The 15895-nt window shown below is 43.7% G+C and overlaps 1 protein-coding gene across 7 annotated transcripts in view; it reads left to right on the top strand.

Moving 5' to 3' along the window:
- Positions 1-15895, top strand: part of SLC12A8 (solute carrier family 12 member 8) — a 168036-nt gene that overhangs the window by 41723 nt on the left and 110418 nt on the right. For all 7 annotated transcript variants that reach the window (XM_045852049.1, XM_045852047.1, XM_045852052.1 and 4 more), the window contains one exon: positions 3108-3339. In XM_045852049.1, coding sequence (XP_045708005.1) covers positions 3108-3339 — 232 coding nt within the window. The remainder of the gene's footprint in view (positions 1-3107; positions 3340-15895) is intronic.

Here is a 15895-nt window from a genome sequence, read left to right as displayed (position 1 = left end):
TGACTATTGTAAATTGTACCGCTCAGAACATTGGGGTGCACAGGTTCTTTTGAATTGATGATTCGGGACTCTTAGGATATATTCCCAGCAGGGGAATCGCCAGGTCAAAAGGCAGTTCCATTTTTAGTTTTTTTAAGTTCCATACTGTTTCCCAAGGTGGCTGCCCCAGTCTGCATTCCCACCCACAGTGCACCAGCACCAAATTGCTAAACCTGTGCTTTTTAAGTATGTAGTATTACATAATGTGAATGTATCACAACATTATGGCACATTCATATTCTCTTCACTGTTTTGCTCTCTTCCGTAAGAGTAGTTTTATTCCTTTCTCATTCTTAATAGTGTATTTTTGTGTTTTCTCTTAATCAGGCTGCCAGGTGTTTATGTATTTTATTGACCTTTTAAAAAAGATTTTATTTATTTTTAGAGAGAAGGGAAGGGAGGGAGAAAGAGAGGGAGAGAAACATAATGTGTGGTTGCCTCTCACATGCTCCCCGACTAGGGACCTGGCCTGTAATCCAGGCATGTGCCACAACCAGGAATTGAACTGGCGACCCTTTGGCTCGCAGGTCAGCACTCAATCCACTGAGCCACACCAGCCAGGGCTTTTATTGATCTTTTAAAAAATCAGCTTTTGTTCACTGTGTTCTTTCTTTTATTATTTTTCTTCTGTTTTGTTCATTTCATATTTCCTTTTATTAAGCCCCAAGACTTTTTGGCCTTAGGTAGTCTGGCTTCTCAGTCTAAACTCCTAACCACCACACTCTTCCACACACCCTCAGAAGCCTTTTCTTTTTTTCTGTTACTGGCATCTTTGGGCCAAAAACTGATTTCTGGTGCAAACCTGAGAGAGGGGCTGTGCTGGAGTTCCTGGAAACAAAAGGCAGAGTTTACTGCTTGGCCCGTTTCATGTGAGCAGATTCTGTTCTCCAGCTGGAAAAAGAAACAATCAGTTTGGAAGCTCCAGACACGATGGCCATGTTGAAGTTGTGGTGTCCTCTGCATGTCAGAGACATCGATGCCTGGGAAGTAGATGCCGATACAAACGATTGTCATCACCACATTTCTATCATCTGTTATTTAAACCCCAATACATCTGACCATGAAGAGTCCTGTGACCTGCCCAAATACTGATGAGATATCATCACTGTCCCCATCACACCTCGGTATTTAGTCAAGAGTAAGTTTGAGCCTGACACGAATGCAGGAAAACAGATCTTTCATTTCATCTCATCTCATCCCCTCTCCTCTCATCTCATTCTGTCTCCATCTCAGAGATGACTGTATTTTCCCCACACTTACTGGGTTTCCCTCTTTACCTAAATATAGAAGGAAATGCCTAATATAAACTTGGGGAGCACCGCCAATGATGTTATGTCTGGTTGCAACATGAACCAATCTCAGTGAAGATAGGGGCCTTTTTTTGTGAGCTCCCCTCAAATACAGAAATTGTATGACCCTTCTGGTCTTTACATGAAAGGCTGGAACTTAATGGTGCCTGCTTCCCAGAGTACTTCGCATACAGTGAACATATTACAAAGTATTTATTGAATGTTTGTAACTTACTTAGCAAATGCAGGGTGTTTTAAGAGGTGCAAACAACACAAACATTTTTGTTTTTTAAGATGTTTGCTTTCTTGTTGGTGGTAGGGGAGAAAAACTTAAATATATGAAATAATGGGATATGGAACCAGATAATTGATTGCATGGCCCTGGTGGTAAGCATAATATTTATTCAGACAACAGGGATATGGAAAGGCTTCATGGGAAAGGAGGAGCCTGATGGGGGCCTGAGTAGAATTTCCTCCCTTTGAGAACAACCAGGGTAGAGGTCCAGTGTCCAGTGAGGAGACTGACCCACTGGCCGGGGGGATGGTGATGAGGTGGACCTGACAAGAAAAGGAGGCTGAGGAATTATGGGAAATAAGGCTGGCTGATGTTATTTTCAAATATTTGTTTAAAATCATGTTTCAAATATTTTTTTAAGATTTTATTTATTTATTTTTAGAGAGGGAAGGGAGGGAGAAAGAGAGAGAGAGAGAAACATCAATGTGTGATTGCTGGGGGTCATGGCCTGCAACCCAGGCATGTGCCCTGACTGGGAATCGAACCTGCGACACTTAGGTTCGCAGCCCACTCTCAATCCACTGAGCTATGCCAGCCAGGGCTTCAAATAATTTTTAAAAAGTAAAATCATGACTCTCAGGCAAATATAAAATAAAATGTACTAAAGATTTTATTTAACTCATTTAATTAATGGAGGAGTCACTAGCATGTTAAAGAGCAGTTGAGATGCTAGGCATTGATCCTGGGTGAATATGGAGCAAGTCCACACATTAAAATTTAGGCAATTTCATAAATAAATGTAAGGGTACGTTTGCTGGGTTAGACGCAAAACTGATTAATGTCTTGTAGGACAGCAAATCTGAATCTTTTGGATTACCTGTGCCACTGCACAGAAGCTATGTGCATGTCTGCTGGAAAAAAATCTGCAAGTTACCATGTAACCACTAACCCTGGGACATTTAATATCTCTGATCAATAGTAAACTGAGTAGAACTAAATGCATTCACTCAGATAGTCCTTGGGTAGCCTTTGTTTCATGTAACATTGAAAGGATGTACTGCCCACTTTTTTTCCTATTTCCAAGTTTTAGATAATTTTTTAAATAATAGTGACCTACAAAGAAATGGAGTAAACTAGGTTTGCTTCAGTGCCCTTTCAAGGCTCTGAGATGGAACCCCCTGAGCATTTTTGTTCTCTGTTTAGTTCTTGAATAACACAAAGGGGAGTTCAAATGTCTCTTTGGCCCAGAACCCCGTCGTCTTCTCGCCATAATCTCTTCCTTTCAGTTACCACTGCCCCTTAGCGGGCTCCCGGCTTGGGGGTGGGCATTCATTCCGCCCTCGGCATGATGATAGAGGGGTGGATGAGAAGAATCGGGCTGAGGCAGGGTTCCCTGTGCAAGGGCTCTTTTAACCCTTCACTATCCCCAGGGCACATGCTGATCAGGGTGAGCAGGGCCCTCAGCACCCGCCCCGCCACTCTGCCAGCGGGCTCCTGGTGCTTGTCTCTCTGGCTGACTCCCCCTACCGAGAACTGCCTGTCAGTGTGTTGCAGGTGCCATGTATATCACCGGCTTCGCTGAATCCATCTCAGATTTGCTGAGCCTCAGGAATATCTGGGCCGTGCGAGGAATTTCAGTGGTGGTGCTTCTGGCCCTGCTGGGGATTAACCTAGCAGGTGTCAAATGGATCATCCGCCTGCAGCTGCTGCTGCTGCTCCTGCTGGCTGTGTCCACACTGGACCTCGTGGTGGGCTCTTTCACGCACCTGGACCCAGGTAAGCCTTGGGAGTTCAGCAGATGGCCTTACAGGGTCTGCACTGCTCTCTGTAGGTGGGAGTCTGCAAGACTCCCTGCTGTGTGCCCTATCTGCAGGGGCGTGCCCATGCCGGGGTCAGCGAGTGGGTGCCTGGGTGCAGCTGCGGAGGCACAAAGGCCCCTCCTCACATAGATGTTTTCACTTAGCGCATTTCCCACGTTTCTTTCTCTTTTCTCTCTATTATAAAAACCAGACAGTTCAGTAAGAAAATAAAATTGAACTGGATAGATAAACATCGAATTCACAATGGTGATTAGGTGTGTGGGCAAAAATAGATCTGGGCAAAGAAAGTAGACTTCAATTTTATCTATCATACTTAAAATTCTTTTAAAAGGAATTGAGGTAAATATAACAAATGTTAACAATTGTCATTTTGGGGGGATGGAGACATGCATAGGTTTGATTATAATTTTGTTTATTAAAATTTTTTTCAGAGTAAAAATATTAATCTATTAACTAAGTTTAAAGAAAGAACATAAGCAGCCTGAAACAGTCTGCAGTGCTGGGAATCGGCGTCGAACACTGGTAGCCCATGGATCGCTGCTCGGGCCTGGGTATCCTCAGTCTTGGGGGCACTGGGCCACTCTCACCCTTGGTCCTCAAGCTTTCGGTGGGAAGGCCATACCCAGACTGGCCATAACTTAGTAGCTTTCTGATTTGAGTTGGCAAAGCATCAAAAATCTCTCCAGAGTACAGAGCTCTTCCTAGGATGCTGTAGAAAAAAGTTAACTGCCCAATAATTCACACTTCAGGGACTCTGTCTTTATGTGGCGGTAGTGACCAGGCATCTACACGAACAGAGACAAGGGAGATGAGGTCACCAGCTGTGTTAAAAAAAAAAAAAAGGAAAAAGGAAGAGGAAAAGGAAAAGGAAGAGAAAAAAAAGTGATCCACAGCATAGTTGCCTCTAATGGTGGTGGTGATGGCAGTTGCATTTGACTGAGCAGTGATATGCTGGGCATTCTGTTAGCACCTCATATGGCTGATGTCATGTGATCCCTACCATAACCTCTCGGGGGAACAGTTATACCCATTTTAAAGATGGGGAACACTGGAGGTCAAAGATTATATAATTCATGGTGATACATGGCAGAGCTGGGAATGCAGCTAGATCTATGGGAGTCTAAACTGAGCTGTTCTCTGAGTGGCAGGTGGGGCCTGTCTTCATGCTCCCAGCTGTCGTTTTATGGTAGCAGCTCTGTTTTGCCCACTCAAAGCTGCCCCTGACATGAGTTCTATTGAGGCTTGTATTTCATAAAAATGATTGTTGAACAATGGTCAGAATTTAGTTGGTACAGCATACTGAGCTGGCCTTACCACTTCTCCATACATTAAAATTCTTCTTTTAGAAAACAGTCACTCCCCTGAGCTCCTGGAGTGTCCCCTACCTGTGACTCTGGCATCCCGGCTCCCTCCAACCCCAGGCCTTCCAGGCTTCCCCATGACCCAGCATGTGCAGAAGGGGCCCCACTCTGATGCTAAGGTCCAACACAGAGTCCAAACAGATCACTTGAAGCCTGGGCCTTGCAGCTTGCTAAGTAGTTGGAGCATCTCCATGGGAGGGAAGGGGTGATTTATTTTTCCTGGCCTTGCACCGCCCTGAGGTGCAAGAGACAGACAAGCCACCCCCTGAGGGAGACCTGCTGCCTGTCTGGTCATTAAACTGTCAGTGAAGGAGAGAGAGGGTCTCCTAGTCACTTGTCTCCCTGACTCCTGGGTGCTTTCCCTCTCCACCTATATGGTGGCTGGTGGGCATAATTAGTGAAACTGTGGGGAGATGCTCTGGCCTCTTTGAAACCTCACAAGGCTGATGTATTTTCCTTCTTGATTAGAACTTTACTTGGCTGCTCTTCTAAGTTACTCCAAATATTTCCTCTTCCTTCTGGTCATTACATTAGCAGGGTGTAGTGCAAAAGGAAATTTATTTTCAATCCTTCCCATAGCAACTAGCCCCTCTAATAATCTGTTTTTGGTATCACCGATGTTTTATATGGGGCTACTTTCTTTGTGGTTAAAAACCCAAGGTTGAAGTAGATCATAAACCTTTAGAATGAATTTAGCAGAATAACTTCAACTCCTTTAAAAAATGATATATACATAGACATTTGGAAAAAGGCTAGAAGAAAGACTGGAAGGAACTATGTCTGCGTGTTTATGGCAATTGTCCTGCTGAGATTATGGATGGCTATATTATTTGATTTCCACTTTTCCTTCCATTGACTAGTGCTGCTTTAAAGAAAAATTAATGGAGTTCAGTTTTTAGAGCAGTTTCAGATTTACAGAAAATTGAGCGGAAAGTGCAGAGGCTCCCATGGCTTCCCTCCCTCCCCGCCACAGTTTTCCGCACTATTAATGCCTTACATGTAGTACATTTGTTACAACTGATGAGCCAACAGTGACACATTATTATTAATTAAAGTTCATGATTTAGATTAGGATTCACCCTTTGAATTGTATAGTTTTATGGTTTTTGACAAGTACACATACAATGACATGCACCCGCCATCACAGTATGATACAGAGAAGTTCTAATGCCTGACAAAGTACCTGGAGCTCCCCCTGTCTATGCCCCACCTCAACCTTGAGCTGCTGGCAACCACTGTGTTTTTTATTGCCTCTATAGTTTTGCCTTTCCCAGAATGTCCTAGAGTTGGAATCATATAATATGCAATTTTTCAGGCTGTTTTCTTTCACTAAGCAATATGCATCCAAGGTTTCTCCATGTCTTTTCATGGCTTAGTAGTTCATTTATTTTTTTTTCAATGAACATAAGGATGCTTATAGACTTTTGAATTAGTGTTTCAGATTTCTTTAGATAAATTCTCAGAAATGAAATCACTGGGTCAAAAGGCAGTTCCATTTTTAATTTTTTGAGGTATCTCCATACTGCTTTCCATAGTGTCTGCACCAGTCTGCATTCCCACCAACAGTGCACTAGGGTTCCCTTTTCTCCACAAACTTGCCAGCACTTCTTTGTTGATTTCTTGATGATGGCCATTCTGACTGGTATGAGGTGGCATCTCATTGTGGTTTTAATCTGCATCTCTCTGATGAGCATCTTTCCATATGTCTATTGGCCCTCTGTATGTCCTCCTTGGAGAAGTGTTTATTCATGTCCTTTGCCCATTTTTTAAATTGGCTTTTTTATGATTTTTTTTGGTGTTGAGTTTTATAAGTTCTTTATAAATTTTGGATATTAGCCCCTTATCAGGTGTATTAGCAAATATATGCTCCCAATCAGTGGGTTGTCTTTTTATTTTGTTGATGGTTTCTTTTGCTGAGCCAAACTTTTTAGTTTGATGTAGTCCTATTTGTTTCTTTTTTTCTTTTATTTCCCTTGCCTGGGAGATATATCACAAAAAATATTGCTATAAGTAATGTCCAAGATTTTCCTGCCTATGTTTTCTTCTTGGATTTTTATGGTTTTGGGTCTAACATTGAAATCTTTAAGCCATTTTTAAAGTACATTGTATTGATTATGCTATTACAGCTTTTCCAAATTTTCCCCCTTTATCCCCCCTCCACCTTGTACCCCCTGACCCTCCAGGATCCCCCACCTTTAGTTCATGTTCATGGGTTGTACATATAAGTTCTTTGATTTCTCTGTTTCCTACATAATTTTTCTCTCTCCCTGTCTATTTTATGCCTACAAATCATATTTCTTCTTCCCTGTACTTTTCTCCCCTTTTCCTCCCCTCCCCACTAAAAACCCTCCATGTGATGTCCATTTCTCTGATTCTGTTCCTGTTCTAGTTGTTTGCTTAGTTTTTGTTTTTGTTGTTTTTTTTTCCTTTTATTTTTTTAGGTTCAGTTGTTAATAACTGTGAGTTTGTTGTCATTTTACTGTTCATAGTTTTGATCTTCTTTTTCTTAGATCAGTCTCTTTAACATTTCATATAATAAGGGCTGGGTGATGATGAACTCCTTTAACTGACCTTACCTGAGAAGCACTTTATCTGCCCTTCCATTCCAAATGATAGCTTTGCTGGATAGAGTAATCTTGGATGTAGGCCCTTGCCTTTGATGACTTGGAATACTTCTTTTCAGATCCTTCTCGCCTGTAAGGTTTCTTTTGGGAAATCACCTGATAGCCTTATGGGAACTCCTTTGTAGGTAACTCTTTCCTTTCCTCTTGCTGCTTATAGGATTTTTCTCTTTATCTTTAATCTTGGGTAACCTAATGATGATGTGTTTTGTTGTGTTCCTCTTTGGGTCCAACTTCTTTGGGACTCTCTGGGATTTTTGGACTTCCTGAAAGTCTATTTTCTTCACCAGACTGGGGAAGTTTTCTTCATTATTTGTTTAAATAAGTTTTCAATTTCTTGCTGTTGTTCTTCTCTTTTTGGCACTCCTATAATTCAGATATTGGAATGTTTTAGGTTGTCCCAGTGGTTTGTAAGACTCTCTTCACTTTTTTGAATTCTCGTTTCTTCATTCTGTTCCAGTTGGATGTTTATTTCTTCCTTTTGTTCCAAATTGTTTATTTGAGTCGTGGTTTCTTTCCCATCACTGTTGGTTCCCTGAATATTTTGCTTTATTTCATTTTTGATATCTTTAATTTTTCAACCAAACTCAATCAGTTCTGTGAAAGTTTTGATTACCAGGGCTTTAAATTCTTCATCAGATAGGTTGGCTATATTCTTATCACTTAACTCTCTTTCTGAGGTTTTGCTCTATTCTTTCATTTTGGCCATATTTCTTTGTTTGGGGCCCCTGCTAAGTTGTAAGGGGGTGGGGACTTAGGTGCTCACCAGGGCAGGGCAACCCTCCTTACTGCTCTGCAGTGCTGCCTGTGGGGGAGGGGCCAGAGGGAACAGTGTAGCTCGCCTGCTCGGCTCTAGCCCACTTTTCAACAAACTGTCATGTGAGACTGGGAGTTTCTCCCACCATAGCAACCGCTGTAGTCCACAGTCAGCTCTGAGTCTCAGTTTCCCCTTAAGTCAGCCCCGCCCACACGGTCCACTGCCTCACCATCCTTCTCTCCCTCCACCACCTTACCCAGTCTGGTTGATCTGGTTGACTGTTTGTTTAGTTTTGTGGTTGTCAGAGTTCCATGCAGTTTGATTTTCTGGCACTTCTGGTTGTTTATTGATTTTAGATTGGTTGTTGTCCTCCTTTTGGTTGTGTGAGGAAGTAAAGGATTTCTACCTACACCTCCATCTTGGCCAGAACTCCTTTAATCCATTTTGAATTTATTCTTTTGTGTGGCATAAGAAGGTGGCATTAATTAGGATAATTTTGTTTATGTTTTTATTGCTACCTGTCTATAATCTATACTTTTTTGTTTAGATTGTCTTACTTTTAAAAAAATATTTCATTTATTTTTTCTTTTTTAGAGGGAGGGAAAGGGAGGGAGAAAGAGAGGGAAAGAAACATTGATGTGTTAGTGAATCATCAGTCAGTTACCTCTTGTACACCCCCAGCTGGGGACCTGGCCCACAACCTGGGCATGTGCCCTGACAGGGGAAAAAGCTAGCAACCTTTCAGTTCACAGGCTGGCATGCAATCCACTGAGCCACACCTACAAGGGCAGGTTGTCTTACTTTTTAATAATCTGATTCAATATAAAACAAATACTGGCTTAGCTTTTATTAATGCTAGATAACGTTTGTTATATATGTTGAAAATTTTTTCCTATGTTATTTGTTCTTTTAGTTTTTGTAGGTAATTAACATTACACACACACACATATGTTCATTTTGAGCCAAATTGTATACTCTGATTGCTTTCTTTTTGTACATCTTTCAACTTTTCCTGGAGTTAAGCTTACCCCATGTATTAGTTTCCTAGGGTTGCCTTAACAAATAATCACAAACTGGGTGGTTTAAAAGGACAGAAATTTATTCCCTCACAGTTCTAGAGCCCAGAATTCTGCAGTCAAGGTGTTGGCCAGTTGAGCTCCCTACAGTTTAAGGTGGAATCCATCCTAGCCTCTTCCAGCAGCTGGTGGCTCCAGACATCCCTTGGCTTGTGGCCACGTCACTCCTCTGCCTTTGCCTGGCCTTCTCCTCCTCTCGTGTGTCTCATAGGGACAGCTTATCCCTGAAAATAGGTTCAACGTGGATAATCCAGGATAATTTCATCTCAACATCCTTCACTCAGTTACATCTGCAAACACCTTTTTTCCAAATGAGGTCCCATTCACAAGTTCTCATGGTTGGGATGTGGGCAGATCTTTTGGGGCCACTATTCAACTACTACAGTCATTTTTTGGTCTGCTTTATTTTTTTCCAGTGCTCCTTATGCTATGTTTTCTTTTAGAGATGCCCTTCTCCCTGTCCTTCTCCTGGATGGCACCTGCCTTTGCTGCTCCCAGGTCTTGGTCCCAGTTGTCTGGGTGCCAGATCATCCCCTTCTGCTTATCACAGAAAAAGTCACTTTTCCATTTTCTCATGTAATTGATGGGAGACAAAAGTCTAAGCTGAAACTAATTTTCCCTTAGAATTTTGAAGTTACTGTTGCTCTGCCTTCTGGTGGCATCCAGCAGTTTGAAGCCTGTTCTGATTTCTGTCGTTGATTGGTAACCTCTTTCTTTACCTCACCATGCTTAGGAACTTTCCTTTGCCCTTGAGGTTCTAAAATTTCACAATGAAAACTTAAAAAAAAAAAAAGATTTTATTGATTTATTTTTTTTAGACATGGGAAGGGAGGGAGAAAGAGAGGGAGAGAAACATCAATGTGTGGTTGCTTCTCTAGTGCCCCCAACGGGGACCTGGCCCACAACCCAGGCATGTGCCCTGACTGGGAATCAAACTGCTGACCCTTTGGTTCATAGGCCAGCACTCAGTCCACTGAGCCACACCAGCCAGGGCACAATGAAAACTTTTATTCACTGGCCTGGGTGCTTTAATCTCAAATTTTCAATTATTTCTTTGATAATCTCTTCTCCTTTGTTTTCTGTGGTTTCAAATTTTTAATTATTTTCTTGAATTCTGACTAGTTGGATGTGGGAGCTAGCTCCTGGTCTGAACTTTCTGTTATTATTATTTTTCTAATCTCTCTCCTATAGTTTCCCTGTTTTTTTTTTCCCCCACCCTACTTTATGGGAGATTTCCTCAGATTTATCTCCAACCTTTTTACTGATTTTTTTTTTTTTGGCTCTCCTTAATTTCTAGGAACTCTTTGTTGTCTCCAAGTATTAATTTCAAAATCACATCCTGTTTTTGCTTCATGGATATAATATCCTCTTTTGACTTGTTCAGGCTATAAATGATCAGGGTTTTATTTTCTTTTGAAATTTCTTCTGCTCTTTATCTTGTCTATTTTATCCCAGGTTTCTTTGCTTCTGTTACCTTGTTTTGTTTTCTGTGTTACTTCCTGCAAACTTTCTTCAAAGGTCTGGTAGTCTGTGGTCATTCACTCACTGTACAGGTGGCGCCGAAAGGCTGACTGGAAGTTCTATGCACAATCAGAGTGGGCAGTGGTTGTGACAGGAAGACATCACTGTGGTGATCCCATGGCAAGCTGGGCTGTTTTGGTGAAAGTTTCCCGATGTCAGTTTATGCAGGTCTTTGCTCTGATGCAGTTCATGTTCTCTAGAGAATTCCCCAACCTCCTGCAGGGGCTCGCCTGGCTGCCACAATTCTGGGAGTGGGATGGAGGTGGGGGAGAGGGGCTCAGGGTCACAGAGACAGGGTGTGGACTTTTACTAGTCTTATGTTTTTCACCTGGCACCTCCTTCCCTCCATTCAAGTCACTATGTCACATCTCTCATTTCATCTCCAAAGTCCCCATAACAGTGGGTCCTACTCATCAACTCCATTTCCTCACCTCCTGACTCTGTAGCCTGCACGTAGGCAGTGGGTTCCTGTTCCTTTCCCCACCTCCTTTCCTGTCTCTTCCAAAATAAGCCTCATTGTGCACAGCCCTGTGGAGACACTGATACCACATTAACGTGAAACGCTAAGTAGCATGACAACTTAATTGAAACAAGGCATTCTCCAGCATTTATTTGGCTTCAACCTCCTACAATGTCATTTTCCTAAGATTATATTTTCATTAATGTAAGCTGAGTGTCGTGCCAAAATTCTTTTATTGCCATAGAAGTTAGGCAAATATAGAGAAAATACATTTTAGGAAATAAGGCGACATGTGGCTTGTTTTAATTCTATATTCTACATTTTAGAATGAAATTATGCCTTTCTGAGCTTAACTTTTTGGTTATCTAAAGAGGCTGTTGCCTGGCATGATCCTGTAGCACTCTCCACTCCAGAGCCCATATTGCACCCTCTGCTCTGCCTTAGCCCTCAGCCTCTGCCAGCGGAGTCTCCTGGCCACAGCCACAGCGACAGGGGCGGGCGCAGGTTCACCTCATGCTGAGCTCAGCAGGTAGGAGCTGCCTCTGCTTGCCAATGCAGGCGGCTGGTGATAGGCTGTAACGAGGCCAAGACCACTGTTTAGGAGCTGTACAAGGAATGGGTCAAGCATGCCTGACTCCGCTCCCTGCTGCAATTGCTCTCCTTGGGGTCCCATGGACCTTGTGACCTCCAAATCTAGAACCTTTGCTCACTTCTTGTTCTTGACCCCTGTTGCACTGTTGACTGTTGTCAGTCTGTTCGGGCTGCTATACAAAATGCCACAGATGGGGTGGCTGATAAATGGCAGCCATTTATTTCTCACAGTTCCGAAGGCTGGAAGTACGAGATCGAGGCACTGGCAGACTTGGTGTCTGGTGGGGCCCCTTTCCTAGTTCAGATGGGCGTCTTCTCATGGTGTCCTCCCAGGGCAGAAGGGTGAGGAGTCTCTCTGGGGCCTCATTTTTAAGGCACTAATCCCATTCAAGAAAGCTCCACCTCATGACCTAATCCACCTCCCAAAAGCCCCCTTTCATAATGCCATCACATTGGGCATTAGGTTTCAATGTATGAATTTTAGGGGTACACGAACATTCATTTTACAGCAATCACCTATGTTGATTTGAACAGACTCTTCCTATCTCTTCTAGGATACCACACTGTCTTGGCTTTCTCCTTAGTCTTCCTGTCCCCTCCTGCGGGCAGGGGGACCACAGGCTCAGTCACCCCTTCCTCGGAGAGGACCTGTCAGCACCCTGCTGCTCCAGTTTTTTTAACTGAGCACCCATGTCACCAGCTCCTATTGGATGTCTGAGCATCAGCTTGAATTAAAAACAAGCAAAGCTGAAGTCCTTACTTTCTGCCTCCTCCCTTTGCCTTCTCCTCCTCACTGTTGCCTGCCTCCAAAAAAAAAAAAAAAAACCACAACAGCAAGCAAATAATTAGCTTACCTTCTGAATGTCCATTGCATTTTGTCAAGCCTGGAAGGTGTGGGGTTAACTTTTATTTCTCTGCTTAGTTAAACCCTCCTACTCTTTTCAACCCTGCAGCTCTCACCTTGGATCAGCAGATGCTTTTTTTATGTGGGCCACTTAGATGATGTCCCCATCTAAATTTATCCTTCCGGGATCGTCCTTTCGGTCGGCTCCACCTATCTCCTGTGGGCAACCAACCCCTCCTGGACACTGAAGCCAGATTACCTCTCCTAAAATAGTGCCTGGCTTATGTCTCTCCCCAGCTTAAACATCTCCGATAGCTTTCTGTTGTGAATAAGACAATATCCAAACCCAATACGCTTCATGGTCTATTCCTAAATTGCTTCTTTGGTTATATTTCTAGTTTTACACCTTTCTGAACCTCCTTCTTCCCCAAAATATATGCACTCGCTGGTTTATAAATGCATGTGAATGCAGCTGTGCTTCTATTTCTGGAATTGTTTTCACCATGCCCTGTTTAACTTGTTCTCATTCTTAGGTGAAATAGTGGGAGTTGTGCACGAAGATGTACATGGGCTGAAATTCAGGATTCCTTGTGGTCTTGAACAAGGATAGATGTTCTGAGCCTCAGTTTCCTCATCAGTAAAAATGAGGATAAAAATATTTACATTTTCAGTTTGTGTTGCTGCCTGTCTTGGTGTGGCCACCGGGCCCACGCAGACTTTTGGGGAAGTGGCCGCAGAAGCCTGCTTAGGCCCCCAGGGACATTACCGAGGGCATTTGTGAGTCTGGTTCCTCATTAAAAGTTTTAAAAATATACTAATGAAATATTTCAAATACACAGGAAATAATATAACAGTTGCTCATATACCCACCCCCCCCCAAATTTAATGGATAATATTTTGCCAGTTTTTCCTTAGATCTCTTTTAAAAATAAAAATAAATATAGCATTATGGACACAATTTAAGCTACGCTTTCATCCACCTTCTCTTCTCCCCCAGGCGACAAGTATTCTGCGGCTGATGTATGTCCTTCCATGTGTTCTTATTTTCCTAACAGATGTGAGAGCCATATTCAGTTTCCACTGCTCTTCAGCGTTTACAGATTTTATATCCATTGTATTATACTGCATGTGCTCTGTCATTGGATAAATATTAATGGTAGATGAATGAATCAATTTACAATTTGCTTTTCTCACCCAAAATACTTTTGTGATTCTCCTTTGTTATGACATGCTGAGCCATTGCACTCACTTTAACCGCTGTGTGTCGTGGGAGACACAGGCAAGTGAACAGTCAGTCACTGAGCAGTGACACGTACAGGGGTGGGGGTTTACACAGGGCACCTGAGAGGTGCTGGGGGCTCGTAACCTAGCCTGAGCATCAGGAAAGGTATTCCAGAGGAGTGCCTTTGAGCTGAGTGTTAAGGGAGTATAGGATTTAGCCAGAGGACCCAGGGAAGGAAGTCCCTCTTGCAGTGAGGACAGTTTGCACAAAGACCCAAGAGCCTGCTGTGCTGGGGAAGATGAGAGTGCCCCGCCTGGGAGGAGCAGGCAGCGCCGGCTCTGGGTAGGCCTCCTCTGCTGCTCCAAGGGGCTGGGGCTCTGTCTTCGGGGCAGTGGGAAGTGTGCCATCAGTTTCATGTGGTAGAAAATTTGTTCTGCCCGCAGTATGGAAAATCAATGGCTTGAAATAAGGATAAAGAACAGAGGCAGGAAACTTATTGGAGAGGCAATGATGCAGGGCCTCTGGGGATGGGTGGGGAGGGGCAGTTTAAGAGCGGTGGGGATGGCTGGGTGGGATGCAGGGACCAAGCTGAGGGAAGAGACACGGCCCCCATGAGGCTGGCTGGCTGGTGGCATCACACACTGGGATTCGGGAAGAATCTGGCAGTAGGAATGGAGGTGGGGGAGAGGGTGAAGTCAGTGAGAGTTTGAGCAAAGCCCCGAGTGGAGATGACTAGTAGGCAGCTAATATGGCGGCCCAGTGCTCTGAGGTGTGGTCCGGGCTGGAGAAAAGGTCATAAGCAGGGTGGGAGTCATAAGAGGAGAAGAGGGGGAATGGGCTGAAATTGTTCGGGAAGAGCATGCTGATTTTATGGCCAACAGAGCCATTTTCTATATTAAGATGGAATTTAATTCACCAGAAGAGGCATTTTCCACTGTTCTGCATTTAAAAAAAAAGACAAAAGCAAAAACGCCTTCTCTGACAAAATCCCAAACATACAAGTGGGTAAGCTAAAGATCAATATTCTTAATCCAAGAGCACATGCCAGAGTCTCTTCAGGGGACCGTTCCCTGCTGCATTCGGGATGTACTAGACACATAAATGTTTGTTTGGGACAGGTGTATTTGGCCGGCACTTGTAGACCCTGAGGATGAGGCTTGGGGTCTTCCTGGATTACATGGTGCCGGGCATATGGTAAGCTTTTGGGAAATAGCTGTGCAGAAAAGGACACACTAAGTGAAGGATGGGGATGCCGGCCGCAGCCTCCTCTTTACCAGCAGGTGAAGATGGCTTGACTGCACACACCCTGACTCTGGCACACCTGTCTGCCCAGGTGCCCCCTTCCCTGGGGCCCGTTCTCCTCCTGAGGTGGAGACAGAGGCCCAGCTACCACTGTGAGTCTGTAGCATCATCTTCCCAGCCAGGCATCTTCCAGAACCTTCCTTGCACTCTCCTTTCCCCCTGTGGTGGTGTTGCAAGCAAATGTTTCACAATATAGTTTTTCCTATAAGTTAGCCCTCGACCCACCCCTCCCCCTCCCACTTGGGTCGTCTGACCTGGGCCTTAAGAACTGAATGCCTCTGGCTACCTATAGGGCCACCAGCCTACATGTATCGCCGGCACCAAGGACTAACAGTGCTTCAATACAGATTACTACGTCGTTCGTTCTGCTTTTATTAATGAAGATTCAATCCAAATCTATAATAACCTGATAACACTAATACTCACTCAGAAACAACCAGCAATAACATTGCACAAGAGAATTGGGGGTAACAAACTCGAGTCCTAAGAGTCCAGATCACAATCCCGGTCCAGAAGGCAGATGGTCAAGGTCTGTGCAGGCAGAGTCTGCATGTCTTCAGTCAGCCAGGGCAGGGTCAGCCAGCAGCAGGTGCCGTTCTCTCCCTCTCAGCCTTCCCAGCTGTCTTTTCGAAGGCCTTCGCTTTCATATTCTTGTATGATGCAATGCCGCACCAGCCTTTGATGAACACATGTTGCCTTGTGCCACCTGGACAAGCACATGCTGATCATGTTGCTCTGCAATGCGTGCTCTCAGAGG

This window comes from Phyllostomus hastatus, unplaced genomic scaffold (genome assembly GCF_019186645.2).
Source record: "Phyllostomus hastatus isolate PE091 unplaced genomic scaffold, TTU_PhHast_1.1 phas_contig_86, whole genome shotgun sequence".
Taxonomy (NCBI): Eukaryota; Metazoa; Chordata; class Mammalia; order Chiroptera; family Phyllostomidae; genus Phyllostomus; species Phyllostomus hastatus.
Note: the sequence above shows the minus strand (reverse complement) of the source record. Positions and strands in the feature narration are given on the sequence as shown.